Source organism: Ictalurus furcatus, chromosome 22 (genome assembly GCF_023375685.1).
Source record: "Ictalurus furcatus strain D&B chromosome 22, Billie_1.0, whole genome shotgun sequence".
In the NCBI taxonomy this organism is placed as follows: Eukaryota; Metazoa; Chordata; class Actinopteri; order Siluriformes; family Ictaluridae; genus Ictalurus; species Ictalurus furcatus.
In genome coordinates, this window is record NC_071276.1 from 13962401 (window position 1) to 13974404 (window position 12004).

The 12004-nt window shown below is 39.3% G+C and overlaps 1 protein-coding gene across 1 annotated transcript; it reads left to right on the top strand.

Moving 5' to 3' along the window:
- Positions 1-2103: 2103 nt before the first annotated feature.
- On the top strand, positions 2104-12004 carry tmem175 (transmembrane protein 175). The gene is made up of 10 exons (XM_053654242.1): positions 2104-2807; positions 2902-2940; positions 4935-5032; positions 5168-5219; positions 5326-5361; positions 5554-5637; positions 5870-6034; positions 6270-6351; positions 6482-6617; positions 9271-12004. The coding sequence occupies exons 1-10, from the start codon at positions 2607-2609 to the stop codon at positions 9938-9940; spliced, it is 1563 nt and encodes a 520-aa protein (XP_053510217.1). The 5' UTR covers positions 2104-2606; the 3' UTR covers positions 9941-12004.

The following is a 12004-nucleotide window of genomic DNA, read 5'->3' on the forward strand; positions in this document are numbered from 1 at the left end:
TGATAACGTAAGTGACATTAAATGCAACTATAAACAGTTAAAATGCACGATGTTTAAAAAAATAAAATTCTGAATAAAAAAACTAACAATTGTTGACAAATTACTGTAGTATAAAAGGAATAAAACACTTTGGGCTAAAATGCCCTTGTTTTATTAACAGTTGTTATTAGGAAACTAGATTTTGGAGTGTTTTATTCCTTACATGCTTAGAATTATAATTTCTTGAGATGAATCTCAAGTTTTTTTTTATTCTATTGCCTCCTCTAATGGGAAGGTATAACTGATTTTACGGAGTACATCACATCCTAAAATTCGTCATGCTTTAACTCACACTGCAGTTCAACTGAATCTACTTGAATTACAGCTTGGTGTAGTATATCAGCACTAACATTAACATTATGGCATTTGGCAGATCCCCAAGACTCTAAATTCAAATGTACTGTCTCACCTACACTACCTGTCAAAAGTCTGGAGACACTCGACTGAAATATTTCTCATGATCTTAAAAACCTTTTGGTCTGAAGATGTGTGATTAAATGTTTGAAATCAGTGTTGTAGACAAAAATATACTTGTGCCAACATTTTCATTTCTTTCATTAGAAAACTAACATTTTATTTAAAAAAAAAAAAAATAATTTAATTGATGACTTTTAGCAAAATATTCTGAAAAGCAGCCAATAAGAGTCCAGCATAGGAACTCCTTTAATACTGTTTAAAAAGCATCTCAGGAAAATTCCTCAAGAAATACGTAGAGAAAACGCCAAGAATACATTTCTGGAAATTCTAGTCAAAAATGGTGTCTACTTTGAAGATGCTAAAATGTTAAATTATTTTGATTTATTTTGGATTTTTTTTATCACAACATAATTCCCATAGTTCCATTTGTGTTACTCCAGAGTTTTGATAACTTTATTATTATTATTATTATTATTATTATTATTATTCTAAAATGTGTGTGTGTGTGTGGGGGGGGGGGGGTAAAAATAAAGAATGAGTGTGTCTAAACTTTTGTGTCTAGACAAATTTCTTAAAGCAGTTCATCAGTATTGACACGCCACACACTTACAATTCAATTGACCTCCATCAGGAATCATTTTGCACACAGCTACGGCAAACTCACTCATCGATATTAAACTCAGGAGTGAAGGAAAGTGCATTGTCAGCAACGAATAAATAACATCCAGAAAGTTCTGGGGTGTCAGACGAGGACACTGCGCTTTAGCTGAGTTCTGTTTCCACACAATGCAGATGCTGACACTTGTCATGCCATGCTGTTTGCCAATACATTTTTAATGGGGTAATGAACAAAATTGATGATGCTCATTTCACAATAGGACATACAGTTATTACGATATTATTTTATCCTTCACATCTCTTTAGAGGTCAGACATGCTCTCACACTTTTGAAAAAAAAAGTTATTGCTTATGCAATAACTAAAAGCTCCCATAGGTGTGTTCAGGTTGAGATCTAGTGACTGTGGAGCCCAAACGTAGGATATGATTTATATCATTGTTCTTCTCATCAAACAATTCAGTGAGACCTATGGATGGAGGCGGAGTCATCCCATCAGAATAGAAATGTTTTATCATAGGATAAAGGTGATCAATCAGAAGAACTCTGTATTGATTGCAGAGATGCTTCCCTCTAAGGGGACAGCAAAATAAATCCTGTATAACATAACAGAGCCACCAAGTTTGCTTTAATTGAATCCGTCAATATGCAAATGAAGTAAAAACCTATCAATTGAGCCAACGTGCCGTGATTTTCTGTGGGTTCGGCGCGCCCTCTAGTGGCTAGTGGAAATAATGACAGGTGTCGCGGGACAATCTAGCGTCTGCGCATGCTCAAACCTCACACAGCCTGCTTCATTCTCCTTTATTCCAAAACTAAACTATCATACTATCGAATTAAATAGTATGAAAAAATAGTATCTATACGGCTCTGAGGTGGCACACAATACAAACTATTTAGTACGATATTATGCGGCTTAGACAGAGTCAGAGAAATTTTTCATTCAGAAAGACAAATGTGTTTATTTATTTATTTATTTTTAGCTTTAATAGTTGATCATTTTAAAAATATGTCATCGGTGATGACCTCAGAGGTCTGGGGGCGTGGCTCTTAACGTCTACGCATAAACCACTGACAATATGAACAGATCAAACAGATCACAATATAAAACAGTGACTCGGGCATTTGTTGCAGAAATATTTTGACCGGGTGTATTTATCAGAATACTGAACTTGCCGGCTCCAGGATTGTCCTATAACTATATATAAAGAAAAAAAAATACGGGATAGTTTAGACTCTTCCGGGAGCGTCAGGCGGCTTAGCAGGAGTGGTCACGTGCAATAACATTGCGTCATTTCCGCTAGCCTGATCTCTCGCTATATATTTTTAATTCTCGACACTTAAACTCTATTAGTTGAATATCCACATTCACACAAGTCTACATGTCTACACACCAATAACAAACCAAAGTAAACCCGCAATCTTTTCGAGACGCAGAGGTCTGCCTCACTGCGCATGCGCGGTCCAGGCTGCAACGTCGTTCTTGTTTGCAAACAAAACTCCGTGTGTGGATGTGTGAGACGCAGCTGCTGTCATGGCAGAAAACAACGACAGCGAAATCATCGAGCATCATGACGACGAAGCGATGGAGAAGATGAACAGACCGAGAAATGATTCTCATTCGTTTATGGGGAGCGTGACAGCTTCAGAGAGAGATGGATACAGCAGCACACAGTCCTCACACCGCCTGCTGGCTTACAGTGATGCTCTCATCTCCATCATCGCCACTGTCATGGTACAATAAATCATACAACTACTTATTGAGACCAGTTGCCCATTATGTTTGTGGGGCAGCGTATTGAGTTGTTCATGAATTTCTGTCTTTGCAGATATTACCTGTTGCCCATACAAAATTTCAAGACAATGAGGTAAGATATGTTAGACATCATTCATTCATCTATTCATTCATCCATCCATCCAGAGTCTATCCCAGGAACACTGGGTGCAAAGCAGGAGAATTCACTCCTGAAGGGATGCGAGTCCATCTCATGGCACCATTGCACACACACTGGTTCACACCAAGGAGCAATTAAGGGTGGGTAATCTGAATACCAGAGTATGTTTGGGAGGTGGGAGGAAACCTCAAACCCCACAGGAAGCCCACACAGAGATGCACAGAAACTCCAGCTCAGGATCAAACCAGGACCCTAGAGCTGTGTGCAGGCAATGCTACCATATATTCGACATCTCTAATTAATTAATAACCCACACTTTCTGGAATTCTGATGTACACTGTTCTAGTGGGGAACTGGATAATTCCTGTTCCTGGATCAAGAATAGTCTAATTCAATATAATGATATAACTGGAGAGATGGGAGAGATGTACAGGTGCTCTTCTGTCTCTGTGGAGAAAAGTACCTGAAGCAAGACTCCTGCCACAGTCATTTTTGCACATATTACCTGAGATGTACTGATCTGATAATGCTGTTATTAGAGCAGATGCTGGTCTGAAACTGTGTTTGAGATTCGATCCATTTTCACACTGCATTTGGTAAACAGAGATCGGTTTAAGGCAGCGCCTTTAAGAAGCATGCGAATTTTTGATGAGCACAGCACTAAGCTTGCACATAAACCCGGGAAACAACTTGTCTTATACCACGGCGCTATCACACCTCTGAGGTTTCGCATCATTTGGAAACAAAACTCTACAGAGAGACGCTCAGTCACCATTAGGATGCCAGTATTGGGACGATACTCAAAGTTCTTATATCAGTATTGATATCACATTAATGAATTTCATTATTTATGTCATTTTGGGGTTAATATAAGCTTTCACAGCATCAGCTCAGTTCCTGAAAGTATATAAATATCAAGTATTGGTCGATACCCAGACCTATATCAGTATTGTACTGAAAGTGGAAAAAGTGGGAGATATATATATATATATATATATATATATACTCAGCAAAGTAATGTCCCTTTTTCAGGAGACTGTATTTTAAAGATAATTTTGTAAAATCCAAATAAGCTTCACATATATTTATTGGAAAATGATGTTTTTCATGCTTGTTCAATGAACCATGAACAATTATTGCACATGCACCTGTGGAACAGTCCTTAAGACACGAACAGTTTACAGGTGGAAGGCAATTAAGGTCACAGTTACAATAACTTAGGACACTAAAGAGACCTTCTACTGACTCTGAAAAACACCAGAAGAAAGATGTCTAGGGTTCCTGCTCACCTGCGTGAACATGCCAGAGACCTGCTGCAGGGAGGCATGAGGACTGCAGATGTGGCCAGAGCAATAAACTGCAATGTCTGTAATGTAAGACGCCTAAGACAGTGCTACAGGGAGACAGGAAGGACAGCTGATCGTCCCCACAGTGGAAAATTACATGTAACCCTGTGTCCCCCCAGACATGATCGAGAACTTGGAAATGCCTTTGTGGAAGAGTGGAGTAATATCTCACAGCAAGAACTGACCAATCTGGTGCAGTCCATGAGGATGAGATGCATTGTAGTACTTAAAGCAGCTGGAGGCCACCAGATACTGACTGTTACTTTTAATATTGACCCCCCCATTTCTTTTCTTTTTTTTGCTGAGTATATAAAGTGTGAAATGAATTAAAGCTGTCATATATTTTAGATTTATAGATCTAGAACCTGCTTTTGCACACTCCTGGGGCCTCATTTATCAACATTCTTTTAAAAAAAAAATAATAAAAAGCTTCTAAATACTTTATGCAGAATAAAATTGGGATTATTCAAATGTTCATAGGCAAGTCAGACAAAATATTGTTAGTAATGAATCATAAATACCAAACCATCAAATACTTCCTAAAAATACCTACTGAGTGGGTGCATACAGCCAAGACCAGTACACCCCCACATGCTAATAAAATATTACTGTTACACACAGGAACTGACGGAAAGCCTTCAGTCGCTCCTAACCACTAAGATTGCGGTGTACCTGATGACATTTCTGATAGTGACAGTTGCTTGGGCAGCACATATAAGGTGAGTAGAGAGAAAACATACACCGTTACTGTGTTACAGTTTACATTTGGACTTTCAGGAAGCTAGCTTGGGGTATTTTATATCTCACACCTTTGAATGTTCATTCTTTCATTTCCTCAATTTGTCTGGTTTCAGACTGTTTCAGGTCATTGAACGCATCGATGACACACTTGCACTTCTTAATTTAGTAAGTTCCTCTAAGCACAGTAACAAAATGTGAAGTCATTTCTCATTTTTTGACAGAACTTTTACACGCCATCAAACCTTTTCCTGTTTTTTTTTTTCTATTTCAGGCTTGTATGATGCTGATCACTTTTCTACCATACACGGTGAGTAAAACCTAGAGGAAACAGATCCTGATATTTTGAAATACTGTAATAACTCACAGTATGATGGTCCCCCCGCCCACTGTAAAGTCACGTACAACATTACTTTTTCATAACATTTGATAGAGAGGAATTCTAATGTTCCTACAAAAGCAGTGGTGTGACTGATAGGATTGTCTTGTTTATTTCCTGTAGTTTTCTCTGATGGCAACTTTCCCAAATAACACCCTTGGCATTCTGCTCTTTTGTGCCTGCGTCATTATAATCGGTCTCATTCAGGTACGGAACCCAGACCTTATAAACAAGTTTATACAGCGAATATAAAATAAAAGTAGATATAATCTAGGGTATGTCAGTAATATAAAGATAATAAATCTCAATTAGTACACAGTTTCTTAAGCAGAAGTTTTTATTGAACTCTTTATGCGACGTAACCTTTCAGATTCATTTCTGTATATGGAAATGCTGTACGCTGGTTAAACAATCCTTCTTTGCTAAATTTCATCCACAGGCGGTTATTGTCTTGTATGGCTTCAGCCATCCTTTCCTCCTAAATGAGCACATCCAGCTGTCGGAAAATCAGGCCTATTACAGACGCCATATTCTTGAAGTTATAGTGAGAGTGCCTATAATGTGTTTCTTCGCCGGCATCTTTGCGTTCATCTATGTTAAACTGGTTAGTAATATTTGTGTACTACACGTTAAGAGTCACTGTGAAGGAATTCATCATGTCATACAGGTCTGATAACTAAAATAAAACCCACAAACTGCTTTCTTAGAATAAGCTAAACAACGATGTTGTAGAATATAATAGTTTGGATTTGTACAAGACATACTAGCTCTAGAAACAGCCTGAGATTATAAGCAGCAGAAATGTAACTGAAATTTGAACCCTGCTTGTTATTTTTCAGTCGTATGTCCTGCTGGCTCTTGTCATATTCATTCCCTATATATCTCAGTCTATGAAATGGATTTGGACTAAAGCCATTGGTAGTAAGTACCATACGGAACTACGGTTGCTTCCATAGACAGCAAGCTCTAAGCATTAGATGTAAAAGTTTTAAGTTAAGTGCAATTATTTGTCTATATGTAACTAATTGTAGGCTTTGGTCTGTTTCCTCAGCTCAGGTGGAGGAGACTCCAGACTCCATGCTTTTTTATACGTACTACCCCAGTGAACCACTGAGCAAGGAGCGAGTAGAGGCTTTCAGTGATGGAGTTTATGCCATTGTAGCCACTCTTCTCATCTTAGATATATGGTCTGTATCTATATTAATTATGTTTACCAGTATACAACTGATATACCGTCACTGCCCATTTTATTAGGAACACAAACCAGTACGCCTGCTCATTCACGCGATTATCTAATCAGCCAATCATGTGACCGCAGCACAATACATCAAATCATGCAGATACAGGACAAGAGCTTCAGTTAAATATCAGAATGAGGAAAAAGGTCATCTCGGTGGCATGGTTGTTGTTGCCAGGTGGGCTGGTTTGTTTATTTCAGAAACTGATGATCACACCTAGAGTCTCTAGAATGGTGAGGAAAACAAAAAACATGCACCGAGCGGCAGTTCTGCAGGCCAGACCAGGTGAAATGGTCTTTTTTGATGAGTCTGTGTCCACTGTAGCCTCAGATACTTGTTCTTGACTGACAGGAATGGAACCTGATGTGGTCTTCTGCTGTTGTAGCTCATCCACCTCAAGGTTTGACAGGTTGTGTGATATGAGATGCTTTTCTTGCTCACCACAGTTGTAAGGAGTGATTATTTGAGTTACTGTAGCCTTCCTGTCAGCTTGAACCAGTCTAGTCAATTCCCTCTGACCTCTCAACAGTGAGGTGTTCCCACACACAGAACTGCCACACACTGGATTATTTTTTTGGTTTTTCGCACCATTCGGTGTAAAATCTGGAGACTGTTGTGTTTGAAAATCTGCATTTTCAGCAGTTTCTGAAATACTCAAACCAGTCAAAGCCACGGTCAAAGTCACTGAGATCACATGTATTCCCCATTCTGATGTTTGATATGAACATTAACTGAAGCTCTTGATCTGTATCAGTATGATTTTATGCATTGCACTGCTGCTACGTGATCGGCTGACTGATTAATTGCATGAATGTGCAGGTAGTGGGCAGTGAGTTTATTGTGATGCTGTTAATACTTATTTTAAAATAATGTGCCGTTTAGTAACAAACATTATTATATTGCCTGATTATTAATACAACCCCAATTCTGAAAAAGTTGGGACAGTATGGTAAATGCAAAAAAAAAATAATAATAATAATTTGAAAATTCAGTTCACCCAGTACTATCTTGAAAACACATCTTTAACACATTATTTGATGTTTTACTTAGCATATTTTCAAAAATAAATTAAATTCACACTCATTTCATATCTGATGACTGCAACACAAAAAAGTTGGGACAGTCGACTGTTTACCACTGTGTAACATCACTTTTTGTTTTAATAACACTTATTAAGCGTTTGGGCGCTGAAGACACCAGGTGCTTAAGTTTTACCAAGTGGAATTTTCCCCCATTCATCCATTATGCATTTCTTCAGCTGCACAACTTTATGGAGCCTTCGTTGCCTTATTTTGCGCTTCATAATGCACAACACGTTCTCAATCAGAGACAGGTCAGGACTGCAGGCAGGCCATGCTAGCACCCGCGCTCTCTGTTTACGCAACCATGCGCTTGTAATCCAGGCAGAATGTGGTTTGGCGTTGTCCTGCTCTGGATGGCAGCATATGCTCCAAGATGTGTACGTATCTTTCTGCATTAATGCTGCCCTCACAGATGTGCAAGATACCCAAGCCATGGGCACTGACACGCCCCCATACCATGACAGACGCTGGCTTTTGGACCTGATGCTGATAACAGCTTGGACGGTCCTTTTCCTCTTTACCCCGGAGAACACGACAGCTGTTTTGTCCAAAAACTATTTGAAATGTCGACTCGTTGGACCACAAAACACGATTCCACTGTGCTACTGTCCATCTCAGATGAGACCGAGGCAAGAGAAGTCTGCGGTGCTTCTGGACAGTGTTGATGTCTGGCTTCTGCTTTGCATAGTAAAGCCTTAACTTTGAATGGTGAATGGTGTTGACTGATAAAGGTTTTCCAAAGTATTCCCGAGCCCATGTCAGGATCTCCATTACAGACTCATGCTGGTTTTTAAGACAGTGACGTCTGAGGGATCAGAGATCACGCGTATTCAGAAGTGGTTTCCGGCCTTGCCCTTTCCACATCGAAACTTGACCGGATTCCTTGAATCTTTTAATTATATTGTGCACTGTAGAAGGTGAAAAGCCCAAAGTCCTACCGATTTGTCTTTGGCGAATGTTGTACTCAAAGTGTTGGATTATTCACTGACGCATCTGTTGGCAGATTGGCGAGCCTCGACCCATCCTTGCTCTTGAAGGACTAGGCCTTTTTTTGAAGGCTCCTTATATACTATGATTAGACGATTGCCTCACCTGTTTCACATCATCTTCTTATTTCAACTTCTCACATCTCTAATAATCCTAAATTGCCCCTGTCCCAACTTTTTTGGGACGTGTTGCAAGCATCAATTTCAAAGTAAACGTTTATCTTCAAAAAACATTTAAAAGCAGCTGATTAGATAAAGCATCAAACACCTTGTCTTTATTCATTTTCTGTTTAAATACAAGTACATTTACAAATCACTCCTCTTTGATTTTATTAGCATTTTCCATACTGTCCCAACTTTCTCGGAATCGGGGTTGTAATTAACGTGCTGTTAAGTCTATGCTAAATACCTGGAGAAAAACAGATCTATGGTATAATCTATTACTATTGTAGCATATAGATATGCACTTGACCCAAGTCTACATGCATATTTAATGAGCAGTTGCTAATAAACGTCTACTCATGCTGCCTTTAGTGAGGACAACGTGCCGGACCCATCTGTTGTGAAGAAGCAGTTTGACAACAGCCTCATCTCTGCTCTCCAGGAGTATGGCCCCGAGTACCTGGCCTACTTTGGCTCCTTTGCCACAGTGGGCCTATTGTGGTTTGTGCACCATTCGCTCTTCCTGCATGTGACTCGCGCAACACGTTTAATGGGTCTCTTCAACACTTTCTCCCTAGCTTTTGTAGGTGGCCTGCCACTAGCCTACCAGCTAACACATGAATTTCCTCGTGGCTCTCAAAACGAGCTTGAGGCCATCCAGATCAGCTGTGTCATCATTTTCTTCGCCGGCCTCTTTCAGCTGGCCATGTGGGTTACAGCACTCTTCACAGAGCGCGAGACGCTCCACCCGTACGTTCATCACGGAGGCCGAGAGCACGCCTTCATGCTCGCCAAGCTCTTGCTCTACCCCTGTGTGGCGCTTGGGACATTTTTCTCTACATGTATCCTCAGCCGCTTTAGCTCACCCATCTTCCACCTGATGCAGATTGCAATTCCGTTTGCGTTCCTGCTGCTGAGGTTGATGGTGCAAGTGGTGCTGGCCGTGCTGAGGTGGCTGTTTTGTCCAAAGACAACTAATGGAAGAAGTGCATTGTTGGAAGATGAGGAAGCTCGCGTGCCTTTTACAGACATTGTCACCTAGCAGGACGTGGTTAACCCATGGTAAAATCCAGCAAGGTCTCTGGGCCCGTTTTCACAAAGGATTCCTCCCTGAACTTTTGCAATCTGATATGTAATTGTTTGCTGCAAAGTGCGTTTGGAGGAATTTGCGACAACAGTAACCTGCCACTCTATAACTACACAACATCGGCTAGCAGTCAGTTAATAGTAATGTGATTTGTGGGCTTTGTACTTTAAATCATTTAATAATTTTGAAAGAATGCATAGGAACTAAGCTAAACTGTATTCTAAGAATGAATGCCACTGCTAAATCCGTCCTAGATTTAATGCTGTAACTTTTTTTTTTATACAAGCTGGATCAGGTAAAGTCTCACTAAATAGCATGATGAAATCTGAGGTCTAGGAGCATTGTGTTAAACTCGTTTAATCGTTTAGACTCGTAAGCTTGTATCTTGTAAGTACTTAAGGCAAAATGAAAACACAGGTGAAATATGTCTAAAATAACAAAATTGTCTCCTGCATAACTGTATAGTGGGACTGTCGTTTCATAAAAAAACAAAAACACACATTAATTTAGCATCTTTCTAAAGCAGAATATAATTTGGTTTGAGGAAATGTAACCACAGACCAGAAGCTCAGGACCAACTGGTTATACAAAGCACTAACTTTGTATAACTGGAATGATGGCACAGATCTGGCCCACATGTGGTTGCCAGAACTCAGCCAGTTTTACAGCCATTTCAACTTAATTTTTGCTGTCATGGCAATTGTAAATTTTAAAATGAATCCATTTGTGCGTACGTGTACAGGGAAGTGGTACAGTTGCTGAAACTGCTGCTGAGACGAGTAGCACTAAGCTACAATATAGTTGAATTTGCTCACTGTAAGAGATTATGAATAAGGTGGAGCTCTTCAAGCTATGTTTCTGTTATTTCCTTATGTTTTGGATTGTCTCTTTATTGACTGATACACCCACATTTTATTTTTCATTTCTTGGAATTGTAATGTCTCTTGATACATGTGAATGTTTTTCACCCAGAGATCACAGGGGTGCAATCATTTACACTCAGACTTGTTGTCTGCAAGCATTTGTGTTGTTTAATCCATATTATTGTATAATGAAATACAGTTGCAATCAAAATTATTCCAGCTCAAGCACACCTGGTGCAACTAATGAAGCCCTTGATTAGTTGTATCAGGTGTGCTTGATACAACACCTGTTTTGCATATTTGTGCTGTTGTGAGGGCTTCTGTTCAGGGGGTTGAATAATTTAGAAACTGGAGAAATCTTTATAAGTTGCATTATCAGTTGAATTTGGGGAAACATTCGTTGTGTTGAACTATTTCAACTGCTTTTGTTTGATTTGTTCATTGCAAACAGCTGAAAGTCTTGATTTTGCAATGGGGGTTGAATAATTTTGATTGCAACTGCACATATAATTAATGGAAAAACTCTAGTAAAACTCCTCAAACCTTATGACTTGTCAGTAATCATATACTTATTCACAGTTATACACATTTAATGTGGAAGTCGTCATACAGAATGGTATTCATTTTGTTTATTCTGCTGCCATTTTAACTCCACCTGAGGAGGTGCTGTGGGAGAATGAGTTATTCTGGCCATCTTGCTTAGGGCTAAATGATAAAGGTGACTGCATCAGTCCAGGTAACGCAACTCTTCTCACAGGCTGAGGACTGAAATCATAATCACGAAGCATTTCAGACATACAGTGCCTCAGGAAAACATTTAAACCTCCTGAGCCACTATCTCTACTGGAAACAACAACTGGCTAAAATACACAGATATTTTTAAGTAAATGTGCTGCTTGTATTCAAATCCCCAGCAGCGTTTTACATTACAAAGGACAAAATCGGATATTTATGTTAAAACCCATTAAGAAACTAATTTACTTGAAAGCCATGAGAAATACTACAAGACTAAAGATACCAAGTTAATCAAGTTTTTAATCTGGAGTTAACGTGTATTCACGTGTGGTTCTGTGTTCTTACTTTTTCTGTTCTTTGAGTATTGTTGTTGGACAGATGTTGAGTGAATCAGTCAGATCAGAAACCAGATGTAAGCAGG

Excerpts from the sequence above, each read along its gene's own strand:
- tmem175 (XM_053654242.1), top strand. The coding sequence starts at position 2,607 with ATGGCAGAAAACAACGACAGCGAAATCATCGAGCATCATGACGACGAA. Across the intron at positions 2,941-4,934 it reads CAAAATTTCAAGACAATGAG|GAACTGACGGAAAGCCTTCA; the intron begins GTAAGATATGTT and ends TGTTACACACAG. Across the intron at positions 6,618-9,270 it reads CTTCTCATCTTAGATATATG|TGAGGACAACGTGCCGGACC; the intron begins GTCTGTATCTAT and ends TGCTGCCTTTAG.